Source organism: Grus americana, chromosome 1 (assembly GCF_028858705.1).
Source record: "Grus americana isolate bGruAme1 chromosome 1, bGruAme1.mat, whole genome shotgun sequence".
NCBI lineage: Eukaryota > Metazoa > Chordata > Aves > Gruiformes > Gruidae > Grus > Grus americana.
This window is the reverse complement of record NC_072852.1, coordinates 106,868,150-106,886,960: the sequence shown is the minus strand read 5'-3', so window position 1 is coordinate 106,886,960 and position 18,811 is coordinate 106,868,150. Positions and strand designations below refer to the sequence as shown.

The following is an 18,811-nucleotide window of genomic DNA, read 5'->3' as shown; positions in this document are numbered from 1 at the left end:
TAACAGAAAGTGCTCTCCAAAATTCAGCACGTAATCTGTAAATCAAACCAGAGACCCAACAGTAACATGAAGAGAAAGAGAAAGGCAACAGAAGATGACGACTGAGGGCATTTAAAGAAAGGAGCTAGTAAGTAACACCAGAGTAGAGGCTAGGAACAAAGAAAACAAGGTAGGGAGTGGGATGAGTAGGAGAAGAGCTGAATGGAAAGTACTTCAACCTCCTCTTTGTCATTTTTGATAGCACAGAAGTGTTTGCAATGTTTCTACCACACTTTTTCAGTGTGCATTTTTTCACTTCCTTATCTTTAAGCATTTTTCATGATTATGAACATTTGCATTTGACAATTCCACATTCATTCCCCATTTCAAGTATTTCAGTATTTATTTTTTGCTTTATTTAGAAGTGAGTCTCAAAAGAGCTGTGTGGAAATTTTAAGACACAAAACTGTCTCTGTGGTTGGGATTTCCACTAATCTCAAAATAAACACATCCTGCTGTCTTGACTGGCTTAGAATGCTGTGATTAGTAGTAGATTTTGTTTTCCTGCTCAATTTGATACTTTCAAAGAAATACTGATTCTATGCAAAAGCTTTCTACACATCAAATGAAATTATGTATTTACAATATACTACATCTGTTTTACTAATTCCTTTTTTTGACAGCCTAGCTGGCCAAGGTAGAATGAAGTAAACTATCTTGTACAAAGGTATTATTAGTGTGTGCTAGAATTAGGTAGCTTGCTACTAATTCATATCTTACATTAAAGAATAGTATTTTTCCTCTGTTCCTTGGGAACAGAAAAAAAAGTGGAGAGTGATGGGTGTGCTGTAATTGGAACCTGAAGGAGACTTTGTATTTATGTTTGGTATTGTTCATTTTAATCTCCCAGTATAGTTTCTCTATGATATCTGGCCAGCATTCTGAATTTCATTGTCTACTGGAATAGACTATGAAATGTGAAGTCATATAAGCAAAAAAAAAAAAAAAAAAAAAAAAGTCTTAGCTTCTTTCTATTCAAAAAGACAGAGTACATTAATGCCACCTCGGTAGAAAGCTTTTATATATAACCTCTACATTTTGTATGCATTGAGTATGTTTTACTGCATTACAAGGGCAACTTGTATATCGCAAAAGGTGATTTCCAAGAAAAATATTCAGCTGTGTCCATCCAGAACCTGTAAGGAAATCCCAGGGTATGGAATTTAAAGCACCATGCTAGCTAAAGCATGATGCTCCCTTGCATCTTTCATTGTGAAGGACCATAACTCATTACCAATTTTCATGTTTTTTTCTTTGAAAAGGTACTATATATTTCAAATTCAATAGGAATGCAAAGGTCAGAATCACTATACTCCACCATTTGCTCTCTGATACAACATAGAAACATAATAATACTACCAGAACAACAACAGGAAAGTTCTTGACTGACATAAGTAAAATTTCTGTTCAGGTTACATAATTTAGCTCTTTTTGTGGCCCTTTGAAAGCAATCAACTTCCTAAATATTATTTTAATTTTTCTCCAGATTCTTATAGTCCACTGCATATTGTCCTTCTAAATAGAAGAGTGGGAATACTTTTTTCCCATGCTGATGGTAATGATACCAGAAAAATATCAGATGGCATGAACTTTTTCATGTCACTCAAAACAAGTAGATTCTTTTTATATTACAGATTTTGTAAATTTTTATTTTTATATGCTTTTATTTAACATAATGGAATCAAATTGTGAAGTAAGTTCTTTCTACAGAAGGAAAATAAACTTACTGGGTTTCAAAAATGTCAAAACACTGTTTGAAGTAGTTTTAAACTTATTTTTAATGAAATTATCATTATTTCTTCTTTTATAAATGAAATGTGTATTAAAATTTACAACCGTATAAGTAATATTCAAAGTAAAGATTTTCACTTCTGGTCAAAGGACACAGTGGTTTCAAGCAAATCTCAGACTTCATTATTATACACTGACATACTTATTAACCATCAACTTCAATGGAGCTCCACTAATTTATACCAGCTAATGATCTGCTCAAAATTTCTACGAATATTTTAAGTTCTATATGCTTTTTTCCAGCTTTGCAGAAAGAGACCTGGGCCTCCTGGTGGACACCAAGTTGAACGTGAGCCAACAATGTGCCCTTGCCGCAAAGGCAGCCAGTGGTATCCTGGGCTGCATTAGGAGCGTTGCCAGCAGGACAAGGGAGGTCATCCCTCTCCTCTGCTCAGCACTGGTGAGACATGCCTGGAGTGCCGGGCACAGTTCTGGGCTCCCCAGTACAAGAGAGAGATGGAGCTACTGGAGAGAGTCCAGCAAAGGGACGGTGAGAAGATTAAAGGACTGGAGCATCTCTCCTATGGGGAAAGGCTGAGAGAGCCGGGGCTGTTCAGCTTAGGGAGGAGCAGGCTCAGGGGGGATCTTCTCAATATATGGAAATACCTGAAGGGAAGGTACAAAGAGGATGAAGCCAGGCTCTTTACAGTGATGCTCAGTGACAGCGCCAGAGGCAATGGGCACAACCCGAAACACAGGAGGTACTGTCTGAATATTAGGAAACACTTTGTCATTGTGAGGGTGATAGAGTACTGGCATGGGCTGCCCAGAGAGGTTCTGGAGTCGCCATTCTTGGAGATATTCAAAAGTCATCTGCACACGGTCCTGGGCAGCCTGCCCGAGGTGTCCCTGCTTAGGCAGGGCGTGTTGGATGAGATGACCTCGAGAGGTCCCTGCCAACCTCAACCAGTCTGTGATTCTGCGATTATATTACAGAAACGTCTAGCCATCCTAGACAAGATTGTGCACACACAGTTAAGCAAGGCAAACAAAGGGAACAGAAGTATGAAGGGAAAACACTAACTTTGCTTGCTAGAATAGAAATGAGCACACCTGAGTCCCGGAGCAGTGTTGTACTTCCTGGAGGAGGGACTCTCAAGCTGTGGCGTTCAGCAGCTAAACATCTGCTACACCACTGCTCCTCCAGGTATGCCACAAAATAAGCTAGATCTACTACCTGAAGCTGTCATTGCTGATAGAGGGACTTGCCTTCATTGATGCTGCTGAAGGCCTGAATTAGTCTAATGGAACAGGCACTCTTAATTTTTTACATATATACAAACAGACTGTGTAAAAAAAGTGTTACTGACCTCCAGCATTTCTATGGCATTCAGAACTTCAAATTTCTCTGGCTCTTTAAACTGCTAAGTAGTATCTCAACTACAGAGCATGTTCTTTGTGGTAAATACCTTACACAATCCCAAGGTTTATCTTCTTTAAATTAAGCTAGCCCTCAGAAGCTTAACATTTAAATCAGGATTACTTCTCAACCAAACCGCACAAGCTACACTTGAAATATTCCATATCAATGCATGACTAAAGGGATTTTTCCTGCTGCAGATTGACTAAATTCAAATACAATCTTAGCTACTGCTTCCTTTCTACTGATTACAGTCAAGGATGCAGCAACCTTTGCTGCCTGGGTGAACTCCTTCTGATATCTTAATGCAATTTACAGTACACCCTGGGATAATCCTTTGTTCAATATTGCTGAAGTAGCTTTTTCACTGACCAGCGGCTTTGAGGAAAGCTCGAGACACTATCATTTGTCAATTAAAACTGTTTACTTTGAAACTCATTTTAATACATATAGCTGAACAAATGGTTTCAAATCTTTCATTCTGTGAATATTAATTTTTTAAATTTCTTAAAATATTCAGAGGAAATTCAGTCAAATATGTATGCACATTTATGAACACGCAAGGACTGTATTTTATAATTTCAAAGAAAATATCCATTTCTGATCTCTATTTGATATCAGTGGAAAGATCCTCCAGCTTTGTCATCAGATGAAAAACTTCCTTATAATGTGAATTCTGTGCGTGTTCCTCCCTTACAATGCATCTCCCCCTCCCAATGGCTTTTCCTGTTTCCTGGCCAGTAGGTGAGGGAAAGCAGCTTCCCCTAAAACTTAGAGGTTGACTCGCATATTTTGACTGCGACTAAAGTGCCTTTCCTCGACATTGTTGTTTAAGGCCAACATCTGCAGGATGCTTCAGGTTTGACTGGCCAACTCTGTTACGGGAACCACAACTGCTTAGCAGTGGGTCAAAACTGCCAGAGACTCAGTTAAGTATCTCATCTTTCGCAGAACAGGCAGCAAAGGCAGGTAACAATTCCTACTTTTAACAGTTAATATCAATGTCGTGATGGTTCCCTTTTTGTGTGATAGTAACGCAGACAAAAGGCAAAAAAAATGTTACTGGTAGACCTTCTACTATTTGAAATGGTATTATATACCATTTTGCCCCTCTTACGCTGACCTGAATCTCTTTGGGAGGCTGAATAATGACCACTGCCTCCTAACCCCTGCACGAGACAGCTAAAGTAAACTGATTAAATAGCCTACTCCCTTTTGTCCCTTTCCAGTCATGTGCATGCCTTAACCAAATAAAACAATCTTTGTCATCCTCAGATACAGTGCATTTTGCACGCGTGCTCGCAGCTTTTCCCGCCGTGCTTGGGGACAGTGCCTGTTTACGAGAATCCACTGGCAGCCCCTTTCCATCCTGAGCTGCACTGAGTACCCAGGCGTGGTAAGCTACGTCTGCCCCTGCGTTCCTGTGTAAGAACAGCACAAAGCAGCTGGAGGATATTCCTGAGATCATTCTTTTTCCTTTTTCTCTAAAGTTCTTCTTAGAATTTTACTTACCTACTTTCCTGACTTTCATGGCTCCCCTTACTATAGTATCTAACCACCGTATCACTTTTTCAATGTACTTATGACAACATCTGTGAGAAGGGAAGTATATTTATTCTCTTTGCACTGACCTGGACTTGACGTGTGGAGAGTCTAAATGGAGGAAAACCCACAGCTTATAGGGAATTCCCCTGTTCTTAGCCAATTCTGTAAACATTTCAATGCATTAAGAACTAAAAAGGAAATAAAATTATCTGTTGTGTCTATTTGTCTCTTCCAGAACAAATCATAAGAACACCTGAGAGGTAACACCAACCTGCTTTTGGAATAGGGACATTAGCTGCTATCAAACTGTGCGTTTCCTTGCATTAAGGTCCACAAGTAGAGGCTTCAAGTAGAGGAGGACCACATTAAGAACTCAAATCTGAACAAAAGTTACTGAAATCTGAAATGCTGCAACTAGCTAAGTCTATAAACACAGAAAAATCCTTGGGTTTTTTTCTGGGCAAACTCTCCCTCTCCCTCTCAACGTTTTAGTTATGTAAGTGAATGGTTGGATGGCATTTTGGAGCAGAAGCAGTACAGTAAAACGGTCAGGAGAGTACTTACTGCATTTTCCAAAATAACAGCACAAAGTCATGCTCTAACTTTTTATTTTCTGTTTTACAAGTGGGATTTTCCTTCCCATTCTCTTGCAATGCAAGTGAAGAAGGTCATAAGTTCCCGGGTGGCCATCTTTTGAAGGCAACTTCCATTCTTGCTCCTCCGAGCTCCTTTATATCAGCACACACCAATGTCAAATGTAATTGCTGAACATAAAAAATTTCCTAATCAATGAGAAGGCCTAAACCGAAATAAATGGGTGGAACTAAACCATTAACTGAGCATTGCTCGGCATAGGAAGTGTTCTAGAAAATATGCTGCAAGACGAATTAACTTGAGATATTAATAAGGAGAAAATCTCAGATCATGTCTGCCAAAATATAATTTAATCTGCTCCAAAGCAGAAAAATGAGATGGAACAGATATTTTCTATTACAGTGAAATAAGCTAGTTGTAAGAGGCTTCTGTTTCTCTTGCTATTGTGGACATTTCTGTACGCTAATTTCTAATTTTAAAGCGGATCAACCTAAGGTTATTACCTATCAAACAGCCAAAGTGAGCAGAGCCCTTCTCACAGCACATTTTACATGATGGGAAGGAAACTGAATCTTCTTTTCATTTTAGCTCTTACCCATCACTAAAATAGAGACAGCAGGATGGATTTTGGCAAGTAATGATACAGTCAATCTACAGATGGAAACAGGTACAGAGAGCTCAGCAGCTGTGAGCAAGGAACGAACATACCTGCACTGCAGTGACCTGATTGCAAATACAGAAATAATCCACAAACCCCACTTTAACTAGAGACTTCACCCAGATGGTAGGCTTTGTATCACCTGAAAGACAACCTAGTTCTGATAATCAGGACAGAAAGTCAGAATACATTAAGCAAAGATCAGCTGTAAAACTCAATTTAGCCTGCAGTGAAGTATAAAATATGAACTCCTGCTATGCTGTGGATGTCCACCCAATCATTTTCACAGAAAGTACCTTGAAAGATGTTACAGCCATGATTCATATGAAGAACTGATATTCAGTCAAGCCAAAAGTAGATCAGTTCTGTGCTTAGTCACCAAAATTAAAGGTGAGTTAGATAAGTTGGGGAAGAATAGTTTCAATTTTTCACTTCATGTTTTTCATTTGCTTTTAACAGACATTTTCTGTAACGTTCATAACTACATGATCTGTATCTGCAAGAATCATAAACTTACAACAGATTAAGTGCTATTCCTTTCCATAAAAGCACAACCTGCTACTGAAACTAAAGACAGAAAATTTATTATGATAGACTTCCCATTTATGTACTAGCAAACTTTAAGAAATGTACTGTAATACATGCTCACACTTAATTTTCATCTGCTGGATAGATTGCTGTGGAAAATATGTTGAAAAGGATCCCATATGTTATATTAAGGACCGATGGCATTTTCGCTACTGGCAGAAGTGATGATAAACATCTGTCAGCAATAGAGGGGGGATACACTGACTAGAGGCTATGAGAATTTGCTTAAACTGTTTATCTTTATATAAAATCAGAGCCTGTGGTCAACTGCAGAGACAAGAAGGGAGAATTACTGCTACAGCAGTCAATGTCAAAGTGACCACCCCACTGAAAAACACAGATATGAGGATGCACTATTAGGTTTTCCCGAACATTTTGGTACTTTCAGAGAACTGAAGAAACAAAGTCTCTGGGGGAAGAGCCAAGGGACCTTTCCAAGCACAGCCCTCAGAACCTTCAACACCTTCTGACTTAAAGGACAAATTCACATTTTAATATTGCTATCTGATAGCCAGGGGTAAGGAAGGTTTTGCCACAGGTATTATTAATAACCCAGCAGTTATGCCTCTAGGTTACTGGCTGAAGTTGTATAAGGTTTTTCCAACTACAGAAAGAAAAATCTGATAAATACAATCAGTGTATGAACACATTCCCTGCTCTGACAGACAACAAACCACTTGTGGAACTTTTTGATGAAATGTGAGGGGGTGTTAGCCATGGCATCTGTTCAGCTGGAGCCCTGGGTTTGAACGTAGCTGCGCAAATCTGGGATAATCAATTAGGTAGGGTGTCAGAATGCCAGCACAGATGTCCTCAGTCAATTGCAGATAATCATCAAGTTCTTTGAAATTTCCGAGGAGATTGCATTACTCTTGGGACACCCTTGACCTGCCATCAGGAAAGGTTTCCCAGATAAGAAAAATAAAAGGATCGTATCCTTTCCTAGTGTAACAATATATATTTCAGGCTATCCATAACCTTGAAAGGGCTCAAGTGATGCACTGAGAGCTGGATGCATACTGCAGGACACAGGAGTGCTGCTCCACCCATTCCCTCCCCCCCTCCCATCATCTCCAGTATGAAATAAGACTTTATAGCATGATATGCTCAATGGCATCAGTGATATCAGCACTCTCTTCCCAGGAAGACCGACAGCTTCATGGACATGCAGCTTTTGCAAGGTCAGACAAAGGTTTTTAATTTCAGTGCATGCTTATTCAAGATGGCACTTGGAATATAAAAAACTGTATGTGGAAAAATGAAACCAAATGTTTTACAGGGACTACAAGAAACACTTCACCTATCAATGGTTCAAATTTTACTAGTACTGACTTAAAAAACTTCTTAGTAAGAATAAAACACACCTAATAAAGTTTTTCTATATCATCCAGCTTCAAATGTGGTGCTACAAATTTTTTAAAGCTGATCAAGGGTATCAGTGGTAACAGCTTGGAAACAAAGCTATCTTGATTTCTTTAGAAGCACAGGGCAAGTTTTGAATCTGGAAGAACATCTTAGTGAGAAACTCAAATGAAGCTCATTTCGACTTAATCCATCACTGCACAAAGGATAATCATGACAGAAACGAAAGCCGAAAGTGGCTAAAATACCAAAGAAAGGGAGCTGGATCTAGAGACTGTTCAGAGTTATGGTCATCACATTCTGATTCTTAGTAAAATTATAAAGACAAACTATACTTTTGTTTTGTTGTGCAGTGATGGGACAAGCAATAGCATCAAGAACTTATCTACATAGGAAAGGACATGCAAGCAGGGGAGTCCTTTATTCAGCAGATGCGCATCTGGAAGACCTAAGGACAGAAGAACTCCCACTTTTGCTGGAAATGCTGTTTGAACATGCAGGCAACTGCTCAGTGGGCCAGCAGATTGCAAAAGCAGGTGTTAGCTACTTGAGACAAACCCTAATGCCTCTGATTCACACTACTCCAGGACAAAGCAGAGGAAAAATAACCCTTAAACAGAAAAAGAAAACAGGTTACGTCAAGACTCTCAGACAACAAAGATAAATACAGAAAAATAGGTATGCTAGAGTTAATCATGTCTACATTGTAGTCAGGGCTGTGTAGCTGAGAGATAAACCAGCCAATCTTTATCTGGCTTGGGTTTTAGTAGTCAATCAGTTGTGACAGCATAGAGCTCACCACAGGCTGATTCAAATATAAATAACTTCTGTGACTGCAGTTTAGATATATACAGGCTTATTTGGGTATGCATTGTGTCTTCTGTTTTCCAAGTCAGGGTATTCATTCTCCACATACATTTGCTGTTTTATCACATGGTTGACTTAAAGCAGTGAGTTCCTAGCATATTGAATGGTATATAGTTTATTATTTTTGTTCCATTAAGCATTACTCAAAGCAAAATAAAACATAAAACCCAGTATTCTTTGTCTGCTGCTTCTGGAGACTTTGGATAGGTAGCATTTATTTTTCCAGCAAAGTTTTGCCCATTTCAGTGATACTACTACAAAGGAGGAAGAAATCAGTTTGAGTGCTCTGCGAAGGCAATGAGGACTATGTCTGTTCCTAAGTACTGATATAAAGCGCCAGACATTCTGTAAGTTACAGCAAGTTCTACATCATACAGTCAGGCTGAAGAGACAAGTCTGTGAAAAATGAAGTATTTCACATATATTAAAGAAATTATTTTCCAGAGTTTGAGCATCCTATTGTATTGGTCAGTTTTTATGACCATACTGTATAGCAATAATGCCCATTTTGACACTTAAATATCAATGTGTCAATTCCCCTAAAATAGCTCTACTTCAAAGCTAACTTTCTCATTCTTTGGAAGGAGAGAAATAAAAAAGCTCAGCCCTTAGACGTGAGCTTTGTGAGTCTCAAGAAACTGATGAGACGGCGAATTTTATGCCAATGCCATTGATCAGATGTCACTGTCATCCAGTACTGATTTAATTGTTTCGGACCAGGTTGGACCACCCTTATTCTATTAAGAGTGTAATTGATTTCATTGTGATTACTCGCAGAGAAAAGTCCTACCCAGTGTGTATAAGAAATGCAGGCTCCTGCCCTAGTGACCTAATGCAAGGGGAATACTCAGATGAAAATTACACTTCCACCTTAACAAGCTGTTTTTTAAACATAGTCTGCAAAGATTATATCCTTCAGTTGTGTAACATGGTGGGGTTTTGGGTTTTTTCCACTTCAAGTAACCTTCCAACATTGCCGTTAACCTGCTCCAATGTGAATTTAGCATACGCTCTGCTAATGTGTGACCTTCTAACAGACACTACATGCTTCCATTAGGCATGAAGCCATTTCGATACAAGAATGCTTGCATTAAGACAGTCCAAGTGATAAATGAAACGCATATTAAGCCTTAATTGTAATTAATTATAAGTACACATAACAACGCCCATGTTCAGTACCATATAAAATAGGATTGGTTTCTATTAACGTCTATCAATGTGCAAGGTTTAGATAACACTACAAATTAATACAGAAGAATGCTAAATACAAAATCAATGAACTTCATCCAAGTCTGTTGAATAATGAAAGGATTTTAATAATATCATTGTAGTTAAATGCCTGGTACATGTTGCCCTCTTGTGGAATCTGCGATAAAGTACAAGTTACTTTCTATTTATGATTTTGCAGTGATATTTTAATGTCTGCAATGTAATGATTTATTAAATTCACGATGTGAATAGTTTATCATGATAAACACTGAATATATTCTGTAAAGAGCTACATTTGACAAACAACCCTAGGTAATTAATTCTAGTAAATCAGGCTCATGCACTGCAAATTGTAGAGCCTTACTATATTAGTCAGTTTCATGTGTTCACTTGGGAAAAATAAAATAAATATTACATAGACTTCTAGATCCTTGTCAAAGCTAAAATTTTTTGCTAGCCATTCAAAAATGGTATTTTAGAATTTTTAGCTCTTTGTTATTGAAAAACCCAGGTTATGGGAAATACATATATGAAAATCTTCACCTATGACTGCTACTACTAGTATCAGATACAATGTAAATAGAATCCCTTGGTTGCTTCATATTTCACTATCAAATCACTCACATTCTTTAAATGCAGAGTAATTAAAATATTAACCTTCAAAGAACAATAAATTTAATCATTTTTTCCAATACATATTTAAGAGAGCAGTATTTTCCTTTTGAACCAAAAAGAAAATCAGGAAGCCTGAATTACACATTTAATTAAACATTAGAGAACTAGAAAATAGATTTTAATGAAGCTAAAGAGGAGAATCAAGAACTTCAAAGACAGTTTAACACACTATCAGGATATTTTGAAAGAGTTAAAAATGGAACTGTACCTGAATTTTCCTCGGGAAAATGTGCTCATATAAGAATATGATTATTTTAATTCCTTTAGCATGTCTTCCAACAGAAGGTAGGTTATATTTAACACATTTACATAGCATTATATTTAGGGCAACTTCAGATACCTCTAAAGTTGGTTGTTTTGTGGGTTTTTTTACCATTTCAGTTTGATTTCAGACACGAGTCAGTTCAGTACAACACTTGTACCCTTGATCAAAGATTTCCATCAGCTGTGGACAAAGGTCAGGTGTCCATGTTAATGTTATCAACGGCCTCTGATACTGCTGACAGCAAGGTGTCACTGATACCTCTGCAGGTTCTGATGGATTTGGTGTGATTGCTTTATTCTTCACCCACTGAGGTTTTATTTAGTTTAGAAAGAGGGGCTGAAGGGAGGTTGTGATTAGCTAACACATTTCAGTTCACCCTGTCCCACGACCCTTTTCCGAGTGCTGGCACAAACTAAACATTTTACTTGATTTACCTGGATGAAATCAATCCAAGAGACAGGCTTCAAAGTTTAACTGGCTGGTATCCCTGGATTGTCTCACAAAAAAAGAAAATTTACAATATGTTTGAATTCTTTCAGTATATGGGATTGTTTATGGACACCGTGAACGACTTGGGGCCACAATGTCATTGATAAATATTTGGATGAATGGAAGTCCTCAAGCTTTGTTTTGTTTCTAGCAACTCCCTCTTTTCTTTTCTCCTGTCTGCAGTTTGTGGCTAAAGCTTCTGCCTGCTCTAGGAAAAGGATTAATGAGCATCCTGTAAGCTGAGGTTATGTTGACTGATAAGGCCCTAAAAAACTTGCTAGCATCCTCAGATGATTACTCAATGTTTCCTCTAGCCCAGTTTTCTAAGAGTCACCTTGTATTTCTTGAACTTTTACCTCAAAATTTTATCTAAAACATTCCTTAAATCTGGTTCTGTGCATTTATAGTATTAGAATGTGTATGCTTGTGTTTGTGTGTGTTTGTATACACATGTACATTTGCCTTCTAACATACACTCATACGTGCTTATTGGACCTAAATTACCTGAGTTACCCCTGCTTCACAGAAGTGTGTTAGAGGCAAATAGTATCTGCAATTTTTAATGTATTATGACTTTTATATCAGCAAACATATAACAAAATATCATCTATTAATACAGAAGCAAAACTATTTCATAAGGCTTACGCCAATATGCGATAAGCTGATCTGACTGAGAAATTTGAGGGGGTTTTTTAACTTTTCTTCTTTTTTAGGGTTTATCGGGACTAGTCTGATCAATTCTTTGAGCTGACTGACCGTGTAGCTTCACAAACATTAAAGCTGGCTCAAGGGAAGCAGAAGGCATGCCTCGTAGGGAGCACTGGGAAGAACACAACCATCGCTTTTGTCAACAGTGTCAATTTACTTTGACGTGATTGAGATGTGAAGCAATACCACAGTTAGATGACCTAGGTGAATTGAGGCTTTAGTGGTTTGAGGTCAATAATGCCCAGACTTCAAACCCCAAACCACCTACATATATCACAAAGCATTAGGCTCACGTGTTCGCAAAGAAGAGCAGTACTGACACAGCCCCTGCCCTTTCGACTAGCTCCTGTAAGTTTATTCATGAAGGAGCATCATGTAGCAGAACTGATCTGCACACCAGAAAGGTATGGATCATGAAACTTTAGGAGCAATTATCGTAACATCCGAACCAAGGATAAATGAAAACACATACTATGGTGACTGCTTTTATATTCTTGCTCAAAAGCAGACATAAATACACCACCAGTAACTTTAGTAATATCCAGGTGGCAATTGCCCTCATTTCAAAGAACAAACCATATTTTCTTCTGATTTCTCACTTAGCCATTTATACCTTCATCTTATCTATCTGGTAAATCACCTTGGAAAGGTGCCATTTACAATCCAGAGTTATGAAGGAGCAACCAAGGTACTTGATGTTTCTGTTGATTCTGACAAATGATTCATACAGAGTAGAAAATCTTCAGTGCACCAAAAACATTTCATCCACAAAAAACCCTGGAGAAACATGAAAAAAACGTGAAAACAGCACATGCACATACACATACACACCCCCACACAGAGAAAACTAAGTGAAATCTCTGCAGGTGTCTAAAATAATTCTGGGTTCTCTGCAAGCCAGATACAGGCAGAGCAGGGTTAGCAGCTTGGGTCTTAAACAGCCTGATGGCTTGCTCAGTCAAAGTTTTTATTTCTTTAGTGTGATTAGAACTTCCTGGCAGGGCCATCCTGTCTTTGGGTTACTTCTGCAGAGGAGAATGTGAGAGTTGTATCTGCAGAACATTGGGGGTGAAGATGTCTGGTGTGAAATGCTCCAATGAAAAATGAAGGTGATGATACTCAATACTGCAGTCAGTGTGGGGAGAGGGTCCTGACCTCCAGCATCCCTGCCATCTCCTTCATTTCCTCACAGCTTTAGGTGAACAATACTAAAGACTGTCCACACATAAGCTTCATAAATTCATGAGTTATATGAGAAGAAAAGGATAAATCTTAGAAAGCTTGTCTGCACTTGAATGCAAAAGAAAGGAAAAAAGATGCGATTCCAAGTTCAGGCTTAAGAAGTAAATACACAGGATTAAGCCCGTTGTAATCAAGAATTAAGATGACAGTCATACTAGATCTGAATTTCACCACTGCAGCTCAGTGCAGAAATAACTCCAGTGTGGCCTGTGAAATTTTCACTGATGACTGTGTTAGTAATTGATTAAGCGATGAACTGATGATGACTGTGTAAAATGTATATAAACATTACCTGATTTGCTCTTATAACACTTCCTTAGCACCTTACATCTTCAGAGAATCAGGTTTTCAAACATAACAAGCAAAAGTGCTTTCTCATTTCTGTCTGTCACTAAGTAACGCGGAAACACAAGTTGTTACTTGCAAGTCCCTTTTAGTAACACAATGATCGGCCCAAGGACTATTAAGAAAGTCTGCAAACAGCCCCTTTGAGGAACAAATAAAAGCCATTCTGTGTACACAAAGTACTTTGAGTTGGATAAAACATTTCATGGGTCATGATCAATGTTTCATATCCTGATAAATTTAGAGTAGCAGCTATACTGCTTTACAAAGGTGGGTGAAAAAAACTCCTTGTTCAATAGACCTTTCAAAGGCTGGATGTCTCAAAAAGCCTCTAAAATAGCTTTTCTTCCCCCCCCCCCCCCCCAATCAATATGCTTTAAAACATTTTACCTTCAAGAGTTATTGCACTTTAAAAAGAATGTATTAAATGCAGGGCTGTTCCCAAAAATGTTTTTTAATCATCTAGCTCCCCCAAATACAATGTTATTATATCCAAAGATACTACAACCCAACATTTAATGTTCAAAACATAGAGTCTTCTCTCATGGATTAATTTTTATTTCTGGTATCCAGAACTCAAACAAAATACCTTTATTTAACACACTTCATGGGAGGTTGGAAGGGGTGAGAGGCCACAACATTAGCCCTACTGACATTCTTTGTGCTTTCCAGCTAGTAAAAGATTTATGTGGTACTTCAGTCTTCTGCTGACTTTGCTTCATGGTGAATGTGCATGTATGGCAACTTTACAACTAAAATCAATGTAAAACTTTCACATCTCTTGTTTTGTTTGTTAGTCTGTTAAAACAAAGCTCTTCTTTGCAGTAACATCGTGGCAGAGGAATACCTAATATGTTTTGTTACTTTAATTACCTTATCACAAGGCATATATGAAGAAGGCATTACTACAACATACTAAAACACGTCATCCTCTTTCTGTTCTAAAACTCAATCATGACAATAATGATTTTCAAGCCAACTGGTTCTGAATATAACAAGGATAAGGAATATTAGCATTCAGCCCAAAATCTCCACAAACTCATTAAAATTGGTGGGTTCTGAATTACTGCATTAGCCTCCAGCAATAGCCAAGGATTAAAATAAGCATAACGTTAAAGCCCCGTAACAAAAGGAGGTTTCATCCCTTTAATCACCGGATTTATAGCTTCTCTGTCATTTCTTATGGCTGTCTGCAGCTTCAACATCTTCTGCTCTTCACTGTTGTCCCATTAACTCTTACACATCCACTGAAAATGACGGGTGAGAGAAGCCATGATCACAGCTTGTGGTAACCCATGCAAGACCATTCATGACCTACATGAACAACATGATAAAGAAGAGGTCCTGGGCCAAATACAACAGGATTCAACATCATTTGACAGTTATTTACCTAGGCCTCAGAATGTAAATTCTAAACCAACAAAATTGTTTATGCTAGGTATTATTTATTTTATTGACTCATACGAAGACAGCATTGAAAGGGACAAGGAAAGCTTGCCTAGGCCCTCCCTCTCCCTGGCAAGAACAGGTATGGCTCTGCTGAGTTGTTAGCCTGCACCACAGTCCTGGAAAACTAGTCCAGGACTAGTCAAAGGGAGAGGTTAGGACCAGTGGTGGTAGCAGACACTGCTGGGCAGGATGCATTTCTCAGTTTCGATTTTCCACCCACAGGAGCAGGTGCTACCCTTACGGCTTTTGCCTACCTAATGGCTCTTGGCACAGCCAGCATAAAGCTAAAAAATTTCTCTTTGCTCTTCAGCCAGCACTCTGTCAAAGCTCTACTCCACAGAAGCTGGGAAAGCAAAATTTATTTTTGCCTTCATTGATGAGAAGTCCTGAGTCAGCTCTGCTAGAATGATGAAAAATTTATGGCTTTTACTCTGCCTCCCTCTTTCCCTTTTAATATCCTTCCCTTTTCCCCACAGTGTTCTTCCCAATTGGATTTGGCAACCTCCCCAATTCCTGTTTAACATTCTCTGTCATCATTTTCAAAATAAATGTATCTAGCATCGTGCCTCTATTTCAAGACCTCTATCCTTTGTTTTTAGACTGATGGCTTTTAAAGGGTGAGCCAAATCCCTAAATGTTTTAAATCAATAGTGTTCTTTAAGAGTTGCTTTAATCATTTAGATAAGACACCTATGCAATTTCTAGGAGCAAAGAAACAACTCATGGAAGGATTGAATTATACAAGATACTACCATCAGCTGTGAAGCGCTGTGAAAAGCTAGAGATGTTGGAATGTGCACAGTCGGCTAAAAATAGTCAGCAAAGCATAGAAACTGACTGAAATAAGAAAGGAAATCAAGCAATACCCATCTTTCCAGTTGCCTGCAAATTACCATTATCTCCACCCACTACAGGGCTCCAGCCCGTTATGTCTGATGATGATCAGCAGCATGGAGAAGAGAACAGAGCTTTCCATCAGTGCCATCTGTTCAAGAGCACCAACAGGAAGGGAAGAGAAGGAAAGGGTCAGCCAGCCAACCTACTTGCTGGGGTGTAAAACTAGCCCTAAGTCAGTCAGGGGAAAAACTACCACTGGGTTTACTCCAGAATTTGGTGGGCTTAATTTACAAGGAGAAAAAAGTCACAACTTACAGAAACATTTAAAATAAGTTGTTTATTCCAGCACAGTATTTTAGAAACCACTTCATAAAAAATAGATACAAACATTTTCTTCAGTTTGCCAGGAGATTTCTCTGGATTTCATTTTGATCTCTGTACTTTGCCCTTGCATTGGTTTATAAATAAATTCTTTGTCTATGATCTCTGAGTGTTTCGACCACGTCAACAAGTGAAAGAGAAGAAAAACTGACCTAGATACTGACACACTTTTACATCTTGTTATTGCTCATTCTTCTGTATGTTACTTGTTTACGAGTGGCACAAAGTCCGTAGGAAGTAACTGCTATTCACACTCCACCTCTCCTTGCCTTCGGAATCGGGGAATGCTGCATCTCTGCTCAGAGGATGCCAGATCGCTGCCTGCGCCTGCCTAGGTTCAGCTCGCAGGTGGCACAGCAGCTGGTAGGAGTTGGGACAACCCTTCAGGTTTCTGCTTCTTCCCTAAAACTGCACCAGCCATAGTCCAGATGTAGTCAAAGTATCAGGATCATCCTAAACTACACATAGTTACTAAAAGACAGCGGAATACGGATTCCAAAGGAATACATCACATTCAAAATTGTCTTTTGTGAAACTTCTGCTGTTAAGAGATTGCCTATCTATCTTAACAGAAACATACCGAATCTTGATTCATTCTTTCCTTTCTTCCTAAAAATATGCCTAGAATCTTTAATGAAGAAATAGTTTCACTTCAGGGATAGAAATTCCATGTAAGTCTTCAAAAAGTGATAACCTGCAGGCAGCAGAGCTGGGAGCTGCCTGCTCACCTCCTGGGCAGGGGAGAACAGCTTTCGGGGGACGGTGCGGAGCTGGCTCCCAGTCAGAGCGGCCGAGGCAACTGGAACCAAGGCAGCATGCAAGGACCCACCCACAACAATATTGTGAGCGGAGACAAGTTTACAGAATCTTCTTATTTGTATTCTCTATGACCTAGTATTTGACCAGAGCCCAAGTATTTCAAGAGAAGCATCTTGAACTACATTACATCTCAATTCACTAATAAGAAAACTAGTCCTTCAGGCAACAACCGCCAGGTGAGAGGAGCAGGGGTGGGGAGCATCCCCAAAGCAGAAGAAACAGAAATATTCTGTACGTTGTATATCCAAGTAGATACTATGAGTCAACGGTAACCTGACCTTCACATAGAATATGCAATGTCTAGCAGCAGAGTTAGGGTTGAACATCAAAATCTCATTTCTGACTACTGATCTGTGAAATGCTTGTAGGCTACGGAAGAGTTTCGGAAAACAAATAATATCAAAAGAAATATCGGCAAACAAACTACAATATTTAATGAAGCATAAGATATATTTTTTATCTTTACTGACTGATCCATGCATCTGCAGGTCTAGTATTTCAGAAAATGCTGTTAACAAGGGCAGAATACGGCTGTTTTTATAAAAAGTAGCACATATTGTCTTCGTGAACTTATTGAAGAAGGCAATAACATTTCTAGGAAAACAAGTTGGAAGTTTTTTATTATTTAGCTAATTTCATTCTTTTAAAAGACAGAACATATCTTTAAGTGCAAATTTTGTCTGTAAGCTGATTATTTTGTCAAAACAGTTTTTTTCTTAATTAACATTACAAATGTTTCTAACAATTGAAAAAGATGCCAGTAGTATTGATGTCATAAATTAAGAAACTTAAGCTGTTTAGAGTAATGGAGACTGAATACTGAGTAGACGCATTGCTGACACCTTGGAGAGTCAGTTATATAAATGTATTTGTTTCATTCTGGAAATAAAATAGATCTCATTGGATTTTCTTGCCCACATGGAAGAATGCAAAATGGAATCCAATGATGATAAATTGATTTCAAAAACATATTTTTACCAATAGCCAAACACTGCAGTCAGAGCTTTGTTTATTTACAGTTTTGTAACTGCAGCTTGGAATTAGTAACATATTTAAGTGGCTTGAATCAGCCAAAGATGCACCTGAGCCTGTGAAACTGTCGGCAGGAACTCCTTCACAGCTGCGGCCCAATAGGTTGTAGCACATACATACATATATATACATACAGTATGCAAGGTACAATTGTATACGTTGATTATGTTTGGGATGTGATGATGAAAGGATTGCAAGGATTGAAAAACAATAAAGTAATTTACACTTTGAATTTACAGTCTTTTAATACTAACATGCTGGGGCAAAATAAGGCTCTTTAATTACTACTGACTAGAATAGAGAAAAGTACCGATATAAATTCTTAGCTGTCTTTTCTGGTGCCCTATCTTTTACCTTCTTAAAGAGCCATTTCTACCCAAGAATTAGAAAAAAAGATAATCATATCTTACTTCCTTTTCTTTCCTTCTCATTTTCCCTTCCCATCACACCCTTTAGTGGAGCGTTTGTCCGCTGCCTCTCCTTGGGCATCTCTTCCCTCCCAGCCCTTTCATGTTCATTCCCATGCCAAAAAAGCCTGGACAACCTCTGGTTTATG

The 18,811-nt window shown here is 38.4% G+C and overlaps 1 protein-coding gene across 2 annotated transcripts in view; it reads right to left on the bottom strand.

The window, feature by feature from the left end:
* ROBO1 (roundabout guidance receptor 1) overlaps positions 1–18,811 on the bottom strand; it is a 736,398-nt gene that overhangs the window by 558,659 nt on the left and 158,928 nt on the right. The window contains exon 1 of one of the 2 annotated variants that reach the window (XM_054805419.1): positions 12,791–12,831. The exons of the other annotated variant lie outside the window; for it this stretch is intronic. Within the exon in view, the coding sequence (XP_054661394.1) occupies positions 12,791–12,806 (16 nt within the window). The 5' untranslated portion in view covers positions 12,807–12,831. Of the gene's footprint in view, positions 1–12,790; positions 12,832–18,811 lie in introns of those variants that run through there. 2 annotated transcript variants of the gene reach the window in all.